The following is a 20,145-nucleotide window of genomic DNA, read 5'->3' as shown; positions in this document are numbered from 1 at the left end:
TGGGCCCTTAATCCAATATGACTGGTGTCCTCATGAGAAGGGGAAGAAGAGACACAGAAACAGACACACATGGGAGAAGGCCACGTGAAGACAGAGGCAGGGATTAGAGTGATGCAGCTATAAGCCATGAACACCAAAGATTGCCGGCCACTTCCAGAAGCTAGGAAGAGACAAGGAAGGATTCTTCCCTCGAGCCTTCAGAGAGAGCGTGGCCCTGCCCACACCTTGATTTCAGACTTCTGCCTTCAGAACAGTGAGAGAATAAATTTCTGTTCTTTAAGCCACTCGGTTTGTGGTCATCTGTTTCGGCAGCCCAGGGAGACTAATACATCTTGTAAAAAGGCTTTCCCTTTAAGTGACCAGGCTGTTCTCTTACCTAGTTGAAGCTGGCAGCTCTCAAGTTATAATTAAGATGGTACACTCTGTTCAAATACCATAGTTTGAACTGGGGGACAAATAGTATTAATATGTCACAGGAGGTGGCTGGTTTTCCGTGCTGTGATTTGAGGTCTGCTGAGCTGCCTCTCACAAACCCCAGTAAGCCCTGTAAAAAGAGGCCCTCCGCCCTTCCCTCTGAAGCAGGCTGACATAATAGGACAGGGCCTCAGTTTGGATTTTGCTGTTGTACTAGCTAGAACCCTCTGGTGGGATTGCTATCCCTCCCGTGACCAAGCCCAGCACAGGCCACCCTTCTCAGGGCCCCTCCAACTGCTGGCTGATGCCCTGTCCTCTCCCCGGCCCCTCTGACTCTGGTGGGCAACAGGCCTACCTGAATGGGGGAGAACGATTACACTGACCCCCTTCCAGGCTGGGGACCCTCTGGCGCCCTTCCCCACCAAGCAAAGGAAGGGGTAAGAATACGTCATGAGGAGAGTTGCTGTTTCATTCATTTCTCACAGGTCTCTGCATAAATTCCACTCCAAGGAAAAGAACACATTCTTATTTAAACCTTCAAACTTTGAAATTAATCATTAGCAGGACTAAAACACCTATGCAGGAGTATAAGGGGTTCCTTCAGGGTCCTGGTTCCAAGTCCGTTCTCTCTTTGGGCATCCATCCCCTCTGTCACCAGTAACCACAGGCTTTCTCTTTCCTCCAGCCCCATTTCAGCGAAGGGATCTGACATTTGCCTTTACAGCCTGATAGCAACTTAGTCTGTAACCCTTTCCCTTCCGGTGATACTTTTCCTTAACTCTTTTGTCCTCACCCCATCCCAGGTTCAGGGATTGGGAGGGAGGTAGGAGTTAGTAAAGCTTTAGGCTAGACCCACAGGGGAATGGGTCTAAACCCCTGCAATTCCCAGCATTCCCCAACAGATGGCACAGTCCTGAAACTGCACCACACAAGTACATAATTGTTGACCCTATCTTCCCAGGAAGCCAGCAATGACCTTGGTAATGATTTATGGAGAGTGGAGGTAGAGGAAGGAGGAGAGTACCAAAATAAGCCCTGGTATTACACAGATTCCAAGAAAATAATCCTAGAGTTTCCAGGGCTCTGTGATTACCTGAACAGTTAGCACCAAACCTAGAATTAAAAATAGTAGGCACACTAGGTACAGGGCTAGTACTTTTCCCCAGTGGTTATCCATCCTGGCTGTACCTCAGAATTACCTGTGAAGCTTAGGAAAGTGCAACCTGGGCTCCCACCTATGGAACACACTTGGAGAGATGTGGCGGAAGTGAATTGAAGCACGGAAATGGAATCTACATCTTGTACCTCCTCTTACCTGTAGCCCACTGCCAAACAGCAGCCATTGCCAGATAAGCCTGATAGGAGGGCACAGAGCCTGGGTCAACTAACTCATGTGGACACTGAGTGCTTCTCTCTGGTAAGCCTTCTTCAACAAGGAGGCATGTGGCTTCCCAAGTCACTTTGGTGCTCCTGTCTACCTGGGTTTGTTTTTGCTCATAGGAAGAAAAAAAATTGTTACTGTCATCCAGCTAAATTCCAACCTCAGTGAAAATCCAAAAAGTCAGAATTTATCCGTCTGGATAATTGTATCAACCTTACCTTTTAAAAAAATAAAATAAAATCTCTTCTGTGTCTGTATCTGACTCCGTGTGTTAATCAAAGCCTATTTGGAGAAGAAAGCTACGTGGACACTGCCACCTTGATTGAAAAGTTTACCTATGGTGGTGAAAAGCTCTCAGCCCAAGGAAACAAAGTGAGAAAAATGCAAATGCAAGTGCTGGGAGGGACCAAGTGGCCAGGGCATAGCCGATCCATTCAATGATCTCGCCAAGGAAATTGGCTCCAGAAACGTATGTGAACAAGCCACCTGCGTGCAGAAGAATCAACAAGTCAATCATCAGTGCTAGATCATTGCCGCATTAAAACCCCTGTGCTTTGTTCCAAAATACATAAGGGAACCTAGGATGAATGTGGGGCTGGACTGCCTTCAGAGTAATGGGAGTTTGGTGGAATCCTCTTGGGGAGAAGGGAGAACAGCATCAGCATCCTGTAGCCCTCAGAACATCCTGGAATCGTGAGGAGTGGCCCCAACTGCTGGATGAGCTCCATCCAAATCTCCAACAGCTGCTGGACAGGACAAGGATGAGGTGCAGGAGGTTGGGGATTGTTTCGTTCTATTAAGTAACATTTCCAGCTACCACTCACCTTCTCACTCCTTCCCTGGACACCCACACAGCACGTCCACCGCACACAAATTAAAAGAACACAGCACGTGAAAATAATAAAAACCTGAACTGATGTGAGAATTAGTCAGATTCTCCTTTGGCATTTGCCCTCCCACTTCTGCAAAGCAGTACACTCTGTTCAGGTTTAAAGTACAGAGTGGGAGCTGCAGGGGTTTTGCCCTACTGGAGGCTGGTGAAGTCTGTTTCTATTGATTTTAAAGATTTCCTTTTCTATCCAACCTCTATTTCTGACCTCAAAACTGTATCTAGAAATCAACACATTTATAATGTTAGGAAATATATCTACACTCAATATTTCTGCCCCACGCTAAACTGGGAAAGTTTCACCCCAAACAATTTTTTCTTTCCATACTTATACAAAGAAAATTTTGTTTTTAAGTCATTATCTAACATAACTTAATAGTTGGGGACTAACTTTGGCAATTTAACTTTTAAGAGCTTTCTCTGCTCTTCTCTATTTTTCTAGTTACTGAATGAAGACAAAAAATCAAAGCCCCTTAAAGTTATCTTCCTTAAGGATGATATTGCATCAGCAGTTCCTGACCTGTAATTCCCCAGGAGGAAACACTGGCCTACTGCAAAGGGTCTATAAGTAGTCTGTGAATATAGCAAATGGTGTATCTCAACATACAGTATTATTTTTGTTTGATGTAGGTACTGAAAGGATGTTAGCAACATTCAAATTCATTTAAGTGTTACCGAATTCAAAGTAGCTTTGTCATTATTTTTTTAATCAGTGGATATTAGTCTATGTCAACATCATGTCGTAATTCAGTAATTTTTAAATGTAAATAAAGTGTTGCATTTACATCAAAAAGGGTGAGAGCCATTGACCTACACAAATACCCACCTAAAAATGTTGAAGGATGACTTGGACGAATTCACTCCCACCTGCTTATACTTGTCAACCTCACACCTTGGTTACTTGGGAACAGTTAGGACTTCAAATATTCTGCACCTTAATCTCTGAAAATGCACTTGTACTTGTTAGACTTCCCATCCTAATTTTTGATTACGTAAATATGGTTCTCTACACCTTTTAGAACATACGAGTGGCAGGAAATAAACAAATACTACCCCCTGACTACTCACTAGGTAAGTCTAGTGAGACTTATTGAAGAGGACAAATTTGTTGGTCATGCATGATTAGGCTTCATTTGCTAACCTAGGAAGGATGGACACTCCGTACATACGATTGTTAATTTTTTGTGTCAAGTTGACTGGCCATGGGGTGCCCAGATATTTGGTTGACCATTATTTCTGAGTGTGCCCGTGAGGGTGTTTCTGGATAAGATTAACATTTGAATCAACAGACTGAGTAAAGCAGATTGTCCTCCCCAGGGTTGATGGGCATCCAATCCACTGGAGGCCTGAATAGAACAAAAACAGGGTAAGGGAGAATTCACTCTCTGTTTTTGAGCTGGGACATTGGTCTTCTCCTGCATTCAGACTGGAACTTACACGGAAGCTCTCCCAGTTCTCAGGCCTTGGGACTCAGACTGGAAATTACACTGCCTACTCTCTGCGGGCTCCACCATGTAGATGGAAGATCATGGGATTTCTCAGCCTCCATAGTCATGTGAGCCAATTCCTCATAATGAATCTCTTTATTTATCAATATCTATATCTATATTCTATTGGTTCTATTTCTCTGGAGAACCCCAGTACAGCACATAATAATCTTACCTACTGCAACTAAGAGGCAGCCTACTTTCACCCTACCCCAAACCCCTCCCTCCCCCCACCTTCAGGGTATTGTGATCATGAACCATCCTGGGGGCTCTTCTCTTGAACTTCCAGGTTCAGATGAGGACTGCAAATGTGCTGTGGGGTAGGATGGGATGTGGAGGAGAAGTCAGGGACATATTGGGATATATTGTGTCATCTGTGCCCTCTCTGCCCCCTGTCCCTTTGTTACTCATAGTGTAATTCCTGAGACAGGCTCTCAAGGAGGAGTGGGAATCTGGAGTGCAGGGGAGACATTACCTTGTGGAATCCTATAGATGATTTCTCCAGGCTTCCTGAGCTGGCGCAATATATAGTCACTATGAATGTTGATTCCCATTCCCAAAATAAATAAGAAGACACCTTGGCAAAGAAGAGGGGGAGAAATTAAAAATGTATCCTGTTTTTCGTGTTTTTCTCACAATCTAAAGTTTTTGTTGTTGTTGTTGTTTTTCTAAAAATGAAGGGAAGGGCATTTGACTTCGAATTTTAAGAATGAAACTAAGGCAAAAAGGGGGGGAGGGGGCAACTAACCCTGGTCCTAAACTTGAATGAAGGGGCTGTGCTGTTTCATAAACCAAAGGGCTGAAAATGCACAGTGTCACGTGATAGAGGCAAGTGGGAAAGGAGAGAGGGAGGCCCTACCATCATGCAATACTTAAATAAGTAAATAAACAAATAAATGAATGAATAAATAGCAAGCTTTCAGCCCATTCACAGATAATCAAACCATGGTCAGTAAACTCAACAGCCAACTCTAATCCCTTCTCCTTTGCCACCCCCACTACAGAGGCTGAGAGACGGTCTTGCGACCTAGTTCTGCCAAGAGGATGTAAAGGGACGTCTTCTGGAGGTTTCCTTGGAAATCTTCTGCTTTTCTGATAAAGGGGGCCAAATGGGACCAGTGCCTCTATGGCTTCCCTCTTCCTCCGTTGCCAGATGCGATGCCTTGAGCTACAGGAAACGTCTTGCAGCCATGAAGTGGCTGTGATGAGGACTAGAAGTAAATATGCTCACAACAGTGGAGCAGAAAGTGCCTGGGACCTTAAGGACACCAGCAAGCAGCTGAAGGAATGCCGAAGCCACCTACCTTCGGACAATCTTGTTAGTAAGAAATATCCATTCTTAATTATTTAAGTCACTAAGAGTTGGGTTTCTGTGACTTATTGCTGAGAGCACTACTGATTGATATACCCACGCTCATGGAAGTAATTGGAGAGCTTGGCACATAGCAAACTGGTTTCCACCACGGCCAGTTCACACACACACTCCCCTTCCCCATTCACAGGTACAGAAAGGGCCCTGGTCTGAGATGAGGAGAGCTGGGGTCAGGGATGCTATGTATTACATCCCAATGGGCCCCGAATCACTCACTGTTCCACATAGACGCCCAACCCCAGCTCTCAGCCAAGTGTATTTGTGCTGATCAAAATACATCAGGCAGGGGACTTCCCTGGTGGCGCAGTGGTTAAGAATCTGCCTGCTAGTGCAGGGGACATGGGTTCGATCCCTGGTCTGGGAAGATCCAACATGCCACGGAGCAACTAAGCCTGCAAGCCACAACTACTGAGCCCGCTCACCACAACTACTGAAGCCTGTGTGCTGCAACTACTGAGCCCACATGCTGCAACTATTGAAGCCTGTGCACCTAGAGCCCGTGCTCTGCAACAAGAGAAGGCACCACAATGAGAAGCCCATGCACCACAACAAAGAGTAGCCCCCGTTTGCCGCAACTAGAGAAAGCACACATGCAGCAACGAAGACCCAACGCAGCCAAAAATAAAAATATAATAAAATAAATCTAAAAAAACAAAATACATCAGGCAAAAAGCAAGAACAGTTGAATTAAAAACAGTCACATCTACTCTCACCTCATTTGCTATGATATGAAACAATGATTGATAATGTTGTCTTGTCAAAAGATTATTAGCCTGGGAGAAAGGAAACCTGGGAAGGGACACCGGTGGAGGGAGGACAAGGGGGTGGGAGAGGGAGAGGAGATAGCATGCACAGCAGTGGAAAAGCAGGCACCTTAGATTCGATGTCTGTGTGTCCTTGGACAAGTCACTTAACCTCTCTCAGCCTCAGTTTTCTTATCTGTAAAATGTAGATTCTAACAGTACCTATCTTACAAGGATGGTATGAGACTCATTCATGTGTTGATTCTTTCATTCATTTATTCAGATAACATGTGTTGAGGTCTTACTATGTACCAAGCACTGTCCTAAACACCAGGGATATAGTAGTGAGAAAAACAGTCAAGGTGTCTGTTCTCATAGAGCTTACACTTCAGTGGAGAAACACAGAAATGAATTAAAATAATGAAAAATTTTAAATCACATAATATCACTACAAAGCAGAAAATCAAAGTAGGATAAGGAGATAAGGAGTGAATTGGGGTGGGGAGGAAGTGTCTCTACTTTAGATGAGGTCAATAGGGAAAGCTTTTCTGAAGATCTGGCATCTGTCCTATGATTTGAATAATGAGAATACAAAGATCTGAGGAAGAGCATTCTGGTAGAGGGACTAATAGATGCAAAGGTCCTGAGGCTAGTATAGGTTTAGCATGTCTAAGAAACAGAAGGAAGGTGCTACAGTTAATGCTTTAAGATAGATGGGGGAGGGGTGGCGGGGGGGTGGTAATGAGGAGATGAGAAGAAGATGGTAACTTTCAAAATGCCATCAAGCTCTACAGGATACGGTGAGGAGTGTGGATTTTTAACTGCAACAGGAAGCCGATGGCAGGTTTTAAGCAGGGGAGAATAGGATCTGATGTCAGTTTATTATCATTACAAAAGAAGTATATATGTTTTGTGGAAGATGAAATGCTAATTAGCAGAAAGAAGGAAACCAAGACACTTTGTTCCTACCACGCAGGAACTACCACCATTAAACACTTTGGTGCATGTCCTTCCAGATCTTCATCTTATGTAACATCTAGGCATATTCCAATTTCCTCAAATGTCCCCAGAATACCACTTCTAGCTGGTTCATGTAAACCAAAGTCCAATATAGGACCACACCTGACATCTGGTCATTACATCCTTTAAGGCCATTTTCATCTAGCCCAGACCCCTGTCTTTTTTTTTTTTAGGACACTGACTTCTTAAAAAGACCAGACAGTGGTCCCTCAGAAAGTCCCCCTTTCTAGATAAGACTGGCTTACTTCCTCATGGTGACATCTAACTTATTTTATTCTTTGTATTTCCTGTAAACTGGCATAAATCATTTTCTTGTGTGGTTATGGGATCAGTTTAATAACTATACAGTTAGGTACATTTATTTATCTGTTCTCAGTGTTGAGCGACTTTCATTTGGATTTTTAATTAAGTTATGAAGTTTCATGATTCAAAGGACAAAACTATATTAAAAGAAAATTTCTGCCCACCATCCCATTCTCTTTACCCCAAACCCTACAGATACCCTTTTTAAAAACAGTTTCCTTTTTATCAATCCAAAGTTCCTCCTCCAATTTTTTACACAAAAAGCAGCATACTATACACACTGTGCACACTTTATTTTTATTTAACCACGTGTTCTAGAGATGTCTCCAAATGAGCACAGAGACATTCCTTGCTTTTGTTTTGCTTTGTTTGATTGTTTTTGTGGCTCCAGAATACTCCATTGGGTGCATGTACCAGCATTCGTACAACTAATCCTCTGGCCATTCGTGTGTTCAAATGTTCCCTCTGACTGCTGTGTGGAGAAGGAGCTGCTGAAGGTCAGGACTGGAAGTAGGAAGTTTAGCCTAAAGGTCACCATGGCAGTCCAGGCAAGAGGTCATCCTGGCTCAGACCAGGATGAAGTTAGTGCGGTCATGGAGAGCTGAGCTCAGTCGGCACATGTTTTAGAACTAGAGGCAGCTGTACTAAGCTGATGGAGAGAACACGATATGTGATGTCAAGAGAGGGATTAAGGATAATCTCTGCCTTTTTCCTTTGAGCCAAAATAATGTACAAACAGTTGAACCTTTACTTTAGTAAAGAACTTTAGTTCCTCTTGCAGATAATGAAAAAAATTCAATGATCAGTGTTTTCTACTACTTTGGATAGGTGGTCAGGAAAAGTCTCTCTGAGGAGGTGTGAATTAATAGAGACCTAAATAAAGGGAGGGAGCAAGCTCCCCAAGTATACAGGGACTGAGCATTCTACACAGAGGGTGTAGTCTATACAACAGCTCTGGAGCAGGACAAACTTGAGTATTCCAGGTCCAGCAGGAAAGCCACTGAGGCTACAGCACAGTGAGATGGATGGAGATAGGAAATGAAGTCAGGAGATGGGGCAGGACCAAGAACATTTGGGTTTCATAGGCAGTGGTAAGAAATTTGTATTTTATCCTGAGAGTAACAGAAATGCATTGGAGGGTTATGAGATGGGTAATGACACGATGTTTTTCAAAGATCTCTCAGGCTGCTATACAGAGAAAAGACCAGGGTGGAGGTGGTCGTGGGGTGGGTATGGAAGGAATGGAATCCTTGGAAGGTTATTGCAATAGGATAGGGAGAGGTAATGGTGATTTAGCCTTTGGGAAGGGGTGTTAACTGGGGTATGGGTGAGAAGCAGTCAGATTCACTTACCCAAGCTAAACCGTATGTCTGTGTACCACTCAGCAGGGTATTCAGCACAGTAAACCAGATAGTAGCCTTGGAGGAGTCCATTTCCCATGCAGAAGACAAAGCCTCTGAAAAGGAATACAACTGGAAACGGCCTCCCTCTAGTGAGCAGTGAGTAAACAAATGTCCTAGGGTATATGGGGGAGAAAGGTCAGGATCCATTGTTAAAAAAAAAAAAAAATCAACCAATGAGATGAAGCAACAGGCAGTCACATCAAACCCATTTTTATAAACCATTTCCCTTAAATGTATGCAATGAAAGAACATTATTATCTGGTTCTAGAGCAATCATTTAGGCTATTATTTGTCTTGTTTCATTAAAATACATAGTAGCCACCATGCATTTCAAGCCACAACAGCCTTGAAAGGTAAATTTCATCCTTATAAATTAAGTGAATAAATTCAATCCTATAAACACAGGACTGGAGGTCAGCTTTATATGGATCTAGAAGCGAAATCCAGATTATACTGGAAGAAAGATAAAGCCAGGCTTATCCCACGTAGCAGTGGAATGGAATTGTGATAGGAGTCATTCACATATATGTGGCTTTCCATATGTCTCTCTAATATGATTTAATTACTGATATTGTAGCATTCCGTAGAAAGTGGGCTGCAGAACCCCTTGAGAAAAGTGAGAGATTCCTTTAAATGCTAGGAACTATGAATCTAGAGGAATCTAGGAAGACGTTAAAAAATATAAATAATGTCAAAATTAAAATTTGCCCAAGATATAATGCTAAATACTAGACAGCAAACTATGTCCTGTTTTTGATTTTTCTTCTTTTATGGTGCAATATAACCATCATACAGGAAAGTTCATAAACCTATGTGAACAGTTTAATGAATTACTATCAAATAAACACCCATAAAGTCACTAACCCAAGTCAAGAAACGGAATATTGCCATCACCCAGAAGCCTCCTATGGGTCCCTCCTGTTCACAGTATCACCATTACCCCAGAGGTAACCACCATCCTGATTCCTGTAATAATCATTTCCTTTTGTTTCTTTACAATTTTACCTCATTTGTATGCATCCCTAAAAATATAGTTTATTTTGCTCATATTTAATTCCATATGAAAGGAAACTCATCATTATGTTTCTAAGACTCAAGCATGTTGTTGTGGATGGCTATAGTTCATTTATTTTCATTGTTGTATATTATTGTCATGTATGAATATACCACATGTGCTTATCTATTTTACTTTGATAAATATTTGAGTTCCTTCCATAGTGTTTTACTTACTCAAAGATAATTTTCCCAACCCACACACATATGGTCGCCTTATATTTGATAAAGGAGGCAAGAATATACAATGGAGAAAAGACAGCCTCTTCAATAAGGGGTGCTGGGAAAACTGGACAGCTACATGTAAAAGAATGAAATTAGAACACTCTCTAACACCATGCACAAAAATAAACTCAAAATGGATTAAAGACCTCAATGTAAGGCCAGACACTATCAAATTCTTAGAGGAAAACATAGGCAGAACACCCTATGACATAAATCATAGCAAGATCCTTTTTGACCCAGCTCCTAGAGACATGGAAATAAAAACAAAAATAAACAAATGAGACCTAATGAAACTTAAAAGCTTTTGCACAGCAAAGGAAACCATAAACAAGACAAAAAGACAACCCTCAGAATGGGAGAAAATATTTGCAAATGAAGCAACGGACAAAGGATTAATCTCCAAAATTTACAAGCAGCTCATGCAGCTCAATATCAAAAAAACAAACAACCCAATCCAAAAATGGGCAGAAGACCTAAACAGACATTTCTCCAAAGAAGATATACAGATTGCCAACAAACACATGAAAGAATGCTCAACATCACTAATCATTAGAGAAATGCAAATCAAAACTACAATGAGGTATCGCCTCACACCAGTTAGAATGGGCATCATCAGAAAATCTATAAACAACAAATGCTGGAGAGGGTGTGGAGAAAAGGGAACCCTCTTGCACTGTTGGTGGGAATGTAAATTGATACAGCCACTATGGAGAACAGTATGGAAGTTCCTTAAAAAACTAAAATTAGAACTACCATACGACCCAGCAATCCCACTACTCGGCATATACCCTGAGAAAACCATAATTCAAAAAGAGTCATGTACCACAATGTTCATTGCGGCACTATTTACAATAGCCAGGACATGCAAGCAACCTAAGTGTCCACCGACAGATGAGTGGATAAAGAAGATGTGGCACATATATACAATGGCATATTACTCAGCCATAAAAAGAAACGAAATTGAGTTATTTGTAGTGAGGTGGATGTACATAGAGTCTGTCATACAGAGTGAAGTAAGTCAGAAAGAGAAAAACAAATACCATATGCTAACACATATATACGGAATCTAAAAAAAAAAAAATATGGTTTTGATGAACCTAGGGGCAGGACAGGAATAAAGATGCAGACGTAGAGAATGGGCTTGAGGACATGGGGAAGGGGAAGGGGAAGGGTAAGCTGGGACGAAGTGAGAGAGTGGCATGGACATATATACACTACCAAATGTAAAATAGATAGCTAGTGGGAAGCAGCCGCATAGCACAGGGAGGTCAGCTCGGTGCTTTGTGACCACCTAGAGGGGTGGGATAGGGAGGCTGGGAGGCAGACACAAGAGGGAGGTGATATGGGGATATATGTATATGCATAGCTGACTCACTTTGATATAAAGCAGAAGGTAACATACCATTGTAAAGCAATTATACTCCAGTAAAGATGTTAAAATAGAAAAGATTATTTCCCCATTATTTTAATGATTTTTCATTTTATGTTTAAACCTTTGATACGTTTGGAATTTATTTTGTTGCAAGAAATTAGATAAGAATCCAACATAATTTTTTCCTAATGTTAGTAAATTCACTAAATATCTCTTCCTCACTGACACGCATTGCCATTGATATTATACACTAAATTATCATACATATTGGTTTCTCTTCTAGACTCTTGTTTCTGTTCCATTGATCTATTTATTGTCAGTACTATGTTATTTTAATAATTGTACTTTTAAAATATGTCTTAATACTAGGTGGGGCTGTTCTTATATCATTACTTTTTTTAAGGATTTTCAAGTTACGCTTCACTGTTTATTTTTCATGTGAACTTTAAAACTAACTTGTGAAACACCCACTCCCAAATCTCACAAATGTTAGAAATACCATTGACCTTTGAACAATGGGGGTTTGAACTGCCCAGGCCAACTTATCCACGAATTTTTTTCAATAGTAAATACTACAGTACTACACTATACAGGGTTGGTTGAATGCAGGGATGCAGAACCTCAGATAAGGAGGAATGGCGTTTACTGAGGAACCACAGATATGGAGGACTGACTATGAGGTACACATGGATTTTTCAATTGCTTGGAGGGTCAGTTTCCCTAACACCCATACTGTTCAAGGGTCAACTATACTCTTAAATTTAAAAATTAATTAAAAGAGTGAAACTGCAGAAGGAGAACCTCCAAGAGCACTTCTCCATAAAAGTAAAACAAAAAAACTGACAAAAAAATGTCAGACCTCTGGGAACCAACCAAGGCTTGCAGCAACCCAGGGAGCATTTAGGCAAGAAAAAGGCTAAATCTCAGGAAGGATGGCAAGCTTTGTGGCATTTTCAACTAACCTTAATCCCATCTCCCACTTTCCAGTTCTGCACAGCGTTGAAAAGTAACAGCTTCCATTCCCAGGATTGGAGGGAGCAAAACAGGGCTTGAGCTCTTTCAAAGCCCCATTTCCAAAGAGAAGTCATTATTTTACCTGTCTGGTAGTTCCCTGAAAGACTCCACTCAAAAGGCTTGTCTTTAGTCCACCTCACTCAAACCTACCTAGTGCTAAAACTTTCTGGGGATGGGGGGATGTTTTTGAATGTTTTAGCAGCACAGTGGCCTGAGGTAATGGATAACAGGTGGGGCAAATATTAGACTAATCAAAAAGCTTAAAAGGAAAGACTGAGGAATGAGATGCCCATAGGGGCTTTGAAAATCTCATACATATTTCTGGGAATCTAGACAGTCATGCACATGCATAGGGCCATGCACACACTCAAAAGAAGACCTGAAAATGTCCTAAGCTCTCACCTCTGATTGACCTTGAGGTCTGTGCAAGTAGCAAGTGAGGCCAAAGCAGAGTTGTAATCTATATGAGTGGTTGTTGAAGGACTTCTCTAAGATGCACACAGAGGCCCTCGGCAAAGACTGGGAGACTTATTGGTCCCAGGTGTTTAAGGAAATCTCTGTCTGATCATTAACTGGTCATTAAGAAAACCACGTAGTGACTTCAGTGGCCACACCAACCAAGAAAAAGGCTTCATAGAATGAGTTCAGAAAAGCTACTAGGCAAACAGAAACAACAAACCCTGGGAGGCAGAGAGAATCTGATTTCCAGAGTTGCTACACAGTATTATTTGAAATGCTTAGTTTTCAACAATAAAGTATGGAACATGCAAAGAAACAAGAAACTATGACCCATACATAGGGAAAAATGCAACCAATTGACACTGTCTCTGAGAAACCCAGACATTGGACTTACTGGGCAAAAACTTTAAATTGACTATTTTAAATAAGTTCAAAGGGCTAAGGAAACCATGTCTAAAGAACTAAATGAATTTATAAGAATGAGAGACTATCAAATAGAGAAGATCAATAGAGATCAAAATTATAAAAAGGAACCAAATAAAAATGTGGAGTTGAAAAGTATAACAACTGAAATGAAAATTTCACCAGAGGGACTTAGCAGTAGACTTGAGCAGGCAGAAGAAACAATCAATGAAATTGAAGATAGGTTAATTGAATTATTCTAGTCTGAGGAATAGAGAGAAAAAAGAATAGAGAAAAATAAACAGAGGTTCAGAAGTCTTTAGGACACAGAGATAATGACAAAGAGACAGAAAGAATATGTGCAGAAATAATGTCCAGTGCTTGCTTCGGCAGCACATATACTAAAATTGGAATGATACAGAGAAGATTAGCATGGCCCCTGCGCAAGGATGACATGCAAATTCGTGAAGCATTCCATATTTTTTAATAGGCAGTCTATCTGAAAAAGAATTCAGAATAATGATAGTAAAGATGATCCAAAATCTTGGAAAAAGAATAGACAAAATGCAAGAAACAATTAACAAGGACCTAGAAGAACTAAAGAGGAACCAAGCAACGATGAACAACACAATAAATGAAATTAAAAATACTCTAGAAGGGATCAATAGCAGAATAACTGAGGCAGAAGAACAGATAAGTGACCTGGAAGATAAAATAGTGGAAATAACTACTGCAGAGCAGAATAAAGAAAAAAGAATGAAAAGAACTGAGGACAGTCTCAGAGACATCTGGGACAACAATAAACGCACCAACATTCGAATTATAGGGGTCCCAGAAGAAGAAGAGAAAAAGAAAGGGACTGAGAAAATATTTGAAGACATTATAGTTGAAAACTTCCCTAATATGGGAAAGGAAATAGTTAATCAAGTCCTGGAAGCACAGAGAGTCCCATACAGGATAAATCCAAGGAGAAACACACCAAGACACATATTAATCAAACTATCAAAAATTAAATATAAAGAAAACATATTAAAAGCAGCAAGGGATAAACAACAAATAACACACAAGGGAATCCCCATAAGGTTAACAGCTGATCTTTCAGGAGAAACTCTGCAAGCCAGAAGGGAGTGGCAGGACATATTTAAAGTGATGAAGGAGAAAAACCTACAACCAAGATTACTCTACCCAGCAAGGATCTCATTCAGATTTGATGGAGAAATTAAAACCTTTACAGACAAGCAAAAGCTGAGAGACTTCAGCACCACCAAACCAGCTTTACAACAAATGTTAAAGGAACTTCTCTAGGTAAGAAACACAAGAGAAGGAAAACACCTACAATAAAAAACCCAAAACATTTAAGAAAATGGGAATAGGAATATACATATCAATAATTACCTTAAATGTAAATGGATTAAATGCTCCCACCAAAAGACACAGACTGGCTGAATGGATACAAAAACAAGACCCATATATATGCTGTTTACAAGAGACCCACTTCAGACCTAAGGACACATACAGACTGAAAGTGAGGGGATGGAAGAAGATATTCCATGCAAATGGAAATCAAAAGAAAGCTGGAGTAGCAATTCTCATATCAGACAAAATAGACTTTAAAATAAAGACTATTACAAGAGACAAAGAAGGACACTACATAATGATCAAGGGATCGATCCAAGAAGAAGATATAACGATTGTAAATATTTATGCACCCAACATAGGAGCACCTCAATACATAAGGCAAATACTAACAGCCATAAAAGGGGAAATAGACAGTAACACAATCATAGTAGGGGACTTTAACACCCCGCTTTCACCAATGGCCAGATCATCCAAAATGAAAATAAATAAGGAAACACAAGCTTTAAATGATACATTAAACAAAATGGACTTCATTGATATTTATAGGACATTCCACCCAAAAACAACAGAATACACATTTTTCTCAAGTGCTCATGGAAGACTCTCCAGGATAGATAATATCTTGGGTCACAAATCAAGCCTTGGTAAATTTAAGAAAATTGAAATCATATCAAGTATCTTTTCCGACCACAATGCTATGAGCCTACATATCAATTACGGGAAAAAAAAATCTGTAAAAAATACAAACACATGGAGGCTAAACAATACACTACTTAATAACCAAGAGATCACTGAAGAAATCAAAGAGGAAATCAAAAAATACCTAGAAACAAATGACAATGAAAACACGGTGACACAAAACCTATGGGATGCAGCAAAAGCAGTTCTAAGAGGGAAGTTTATAGCAATAAAATCCTACCTTAAGAAACAAGAAACATCTCAAATAAACAACCTAACCTTACACCTAAAGCAATTACAGAAAGAAAAAAAAAAAAACCCCAAAGTTAGCAAACAGAAAGAAATCATAAACATCAGATCAGAAATAAATGAAAAAGAAATGAAGGAAACGATGGCAAAGATCAACAAAACTAAAAGCTGGTTCTTTGAGAAGATAAACAAAATTGATAAACCGTTAGCCAGACTCATCAAGAAAAAAAGGGAGAAGACTGAAATCAATAGAATTAGAAATGAAAAAGGAGAAGTAACAACTGGCACTGCAGAAATACAAAGGATCATGAGAGATTACTACAAGCAACTATATGCCAATAAAATGGAAAACCTGGAAGAAATGCACAAATTCTTAGAAATGCACAACCTTCCAAGACTGAAGCAGGAAGAAATAGAAAATATGAACAGACCAATCACAAGCACTGAAATTGAAACTGTGATTAAAAATCTTCCAACAAACAAAAGTCCAGGACCAGATGGCTTCACAGGCAAATTCTATGACACATTTAGAGAAGAGCTAACACCTATCCTTCTCAAACTCTTCCAAAATATAGCAGAGGGAGGAACCCTCCCAAACTCATTCTATGAGGCCACCATCACCCTGATACCAAAATCAGATAAAAATGTCACAAAGAAAGAAAACTACAGGCCAATATCACTGATGAACATAGATGCAAAAATCCTCAACAAAATACTAGCAAACAGAATCCAACAGCATATTAAAAGGATCATACACCATGATCAAGTGGGGTTTATCCCAGGAATGCAAGGATTCTTCACTATGTGCAAATCAATTAATGTGATACACCATATTAACAAACTGAAGGAGAAAAACCATATGATCATCTCAATAGATGCAGAGACAGCATTCGACAAAATTCAACACCCATTTATGATAAAAACCCTCCAGAAAGTTAGCATAGAGGGAACTTTCCTCAACATAATAAAGGCCATATATGACAAACCCACAGCCAACATCGTCCTCAATGGTGAAAAACTGAAACCATTTCCACTAAGATCAGGAACAAGACAAGGTAGCCCACTCTCACAACTATTATTCAACATAGTTTTGGAAGTTTTAGCCACAGGAATCAGAGAAGAAAAAAATAAAAGGAATCCAAATTGGCAAAGAAGAAGTAAAGCTGTCACTGTTTGCAGATGACATGATACTATACATAGAGAATCCTAAAGATGCTAGCAGAAAACTACTAGAGCTAATCAATGAATTTGGTGACGTAGCAGGATACAAAATTAATGCACAGAAATTTCTTGCATTCCTATACAGTAATGATGAAAAATCTGAAAGTGAAATTAAGAAAACACTCCCACTTACCATTGCAAAAAAAAAGAATAAAATATCTAGGAATAAACCTACCTAAGGAGACAAAAGACCTGTATGCAGAAAACTATAAGACACTGTTGAAAGAAATTAAAGATGATACCAACAGATGGAGAGATAGACCATGTTCTTGGACTGGAAGAATCAACATTGTGAGAATGACTATACTACCCAAAGCAATCTACAGATTCAATGCAATCCCTATCAAACTACCACTGGCATTTTTCACAGAACTAGAACAAAAAATTTCACAACTCGTATGGAAACACAAAAGACCCCGAATAGCCAAAGCAATCTTGAGAAAGAAAAACGGAGCTGGAGGAATCAGGCTCCCTGACTTCAGACTATACTACAAAGCTACAGTAATCAAGACAGTATGGTACTGGCACAAAAACAGAAATAGAGATCAATGGAACAGGATAGAAAGCCCAGAGATAAACCCACGAACATATGGTCACCTTATCTTTGATAAAGGAGGCAAAAATATACAATGGAGAAAAGACAGCCTCTTCAATAAGTGGTGCTGGGGAAAGTGGACAGCTACATGTATAATAATGCAATTAGCACACTCCCTAACAGCATACACAAAAATAAACTCAAAATGCATTAAAGACCTAAATGTAAGGCCAGACACTATCAAACTCTTAGAGGAAAACATAGGCAGAACACTCTATGACATAAATCACAGCAAGATCCTTTTTGACCCAGCTCCTAGAGACATGGAAATAAAAACAAAAATAAACAAATGGGACCTAATGAAACTTAAAAGCTTTTGCACAGCAAAGGAAACCATAAACAAGACAAAAAGACAACCCTCAGAATGGGAGAAGATATTTGCAAATGAAGCAACTGACAAAGGATTAATCTCCAAAATTTACAAGCAGCTCATGCAGCTCAATATCAAAAAAACAAACAACCCAATCCAAAAATGGGCAGAAGACCTAAGTAGACATTTCTCCAGAGAAGATATACAGATTGCCAACAAACACATGAAAGAATGCTCAACATCATGAATCATTAGAGAAACGCAAATCAAAAGTACTATGAGATATCATCTCACCCCAGTTAGAATGGCCATCATCAAAAAATCTACAAACAATAAATGCTGGAGAAGGTGTGGAGAAAAGGGAACCCTCTTGCACTGTTGGTGGGTGGTGCACTGTTGCACTGTAAATTGATACAGCCAGTACAGAGAACAGTATGGAGGTTCCTTAAAGAGCGAAAAATAGAACTACCATATGACCCAGCAATCCCACTACTGGGCATATACCCTGAGAAAACCATAATTCAAAAAGAGTCATATACCAAAATGTTCATTGCAGCTCTATTTACAATAGCCAGGACATGGAAGCAACCTAAGTGTCCATCAGGAGATGAATGGATAAATAAGATGTGGCACATACATACAATGGAATATTACTCAGCCATAAAAAGAAACGAAATTGAGTTCTTTGTAGTGAGGTGGATGGACCTAGAGTCTGTCATACAGAGTGAAGTAAGTCAGAAAGAGAAAAATAAATACCATATGCTAACACACATATATGGAATATAAAAAAAAAAGAAACGGTCATGGAGAACCTAGGGGCAAGATGGGAATAAAGACACAGACGTACTAGAGAATGGACTTGAGGATATGGGGAGGGGGAAGGGTAAGCTGGGACAAAGTGAGAGAGTGGCATGGACATATATACACTACCAAACATAAAATAGATACCTAGTGGGAAGCAGCCACATAGCACAGGGAGATCAGCTCAGTGCTTTGTGACCACCTAGAGGGGTGGCATAGGGAGGGTGGGAGGGGGGGAGACACATGAGGGAAGAGATACGGGGACATATGTATATGCATAACTGCTTCACTTTGTTATAAAGCAGAATCTAACACACCATTGTAAAGCAATTATACTTCAATAAAGATGTTTTAAAAAAAAAAGCTAAGGAAGAATATAAACAGCTCATGCAGCTCAGTATTACAAAAACAAACAACCCAATTCAAAAATGGTCAGAAGACCTAAATAGACATTTCTCCAAAGAAGACATACAGATGGCCAAGAGGCATATGAAAAGCTTCTCAATGTCACTAATTATTAGAGAAATGCAAATCAAAACGACTATGAGGTATCACCTCACACCAGTTAGAATGGGCATCATCAGAAAATCTACAAACAACAAATGCTAGAGAGGGTGTGGAGAAAAGGGAACCCTCTTGCACTGTTGGTGGGAATGTAAATTGATACAGCCACTATGGAGAACAGTACGGAGGTTCCTTAAAAAACTAAAAATAGAACTAACATACGATCCAGCAATCCCACTACTCAGCATATACCCAGAGAAAACCATAATTCAAAAAGACACATGCACCCCAATGTTCATTGCAGCACTCTTTACAATAGCCAGGTCATGGAAACAACCTAAATGCCCATCGACCGACAAATAGATAAAGAAGATGTGGTAAATATATACAATGGAATATTACTCAGCCATAAAAAGGCACGAAATTGGGTCATTTGTAGAGACGTGGATGGATCTGAGACTGTCATACAGAGTGAAGTAAGTCAGAAAGAGAAAAACAAATACCGTATGCTAACTCATATATGTGGAATTCAGAAAAGTGGAACAGTTGAACACTTTTGCAAGGCAGAAATAAAGACACAGATGTAGAGAACAAATGTATGGACACTAATGGGGAAAGTGGGTGTGTGTGGGGGTGTGTGTGGGATGAATTGGAAGTTTGGGATTGACATATATATACTAATATGGATAAAATAGATAACTAATAAGAATCTGCTGTGTAAAAAAAATAAATAAAATAAAATTCAAAAAAAAAGCTAAGGAGAAAAAAATAGATATATTGCACTTCATCAAAATTAAGAACTTTTGTACAGCAAAGAACATTATTAAGAAAGTAAATTGACAATCTACAGAATGGGAGAAAATGTTTCCAAAGCAATATCTGATTGTGGTT

The 20,145-nt window shown here is 39.9% G+C and overlaps 1 protein-coding gene and 1 non-coding gene across 2 annotated transcripts in view; one reads left to right on the top strand and one right to left on the bottom strand.

The window, feature by feature from the left end:
* SRD5A2 (steroid 5 alpha-reductase 2) overlaps window positions 1-20,145 on the bottom strand; it is a 59,006-nt gene that overhangs the window by 694 nt on the left and 38,167 nt on the right. The window contains 3 exon segments of the mRNA XM_036872579.1: window positions 2,131-2,281; window positions 4,647-4,748; window positions 8,962-9,125. Coding sequence (XP_036728474.1) covers window positions 2,131-2,281; window positions 4,647-4,748; window positions 8,962-9,125 — 417 coding nt within the window.
* LOC118906531 lies at window positions 13,915-14,021 on the top strand. Its single transcript, XR_005022512.1, has one exon. It is a non-coding gene; the product is annotated as a U6 spliceosomal RNA (small nuclear RNA).

The sequence above is a fragment of the Balaenoptera musculus genome, chromosome 13 (assembly GCF_009873245.2).
Source record: "Balaenoptera musculus isolate JJ_BM4_2016_0621 chromosome 13, mBalMus1.pri.v3, whole genome shotgun sequence".
Taxonomy (NCBI): Eukaryota; Metazoa; Chordata; class Mammalia; order Artiodactyla; family Balaenopteridae; genus Balaenoptera; species Balaenoptera musculus.
This window is presented reverse-complemented; position numbering and strand designations above follow the sequence as displayed.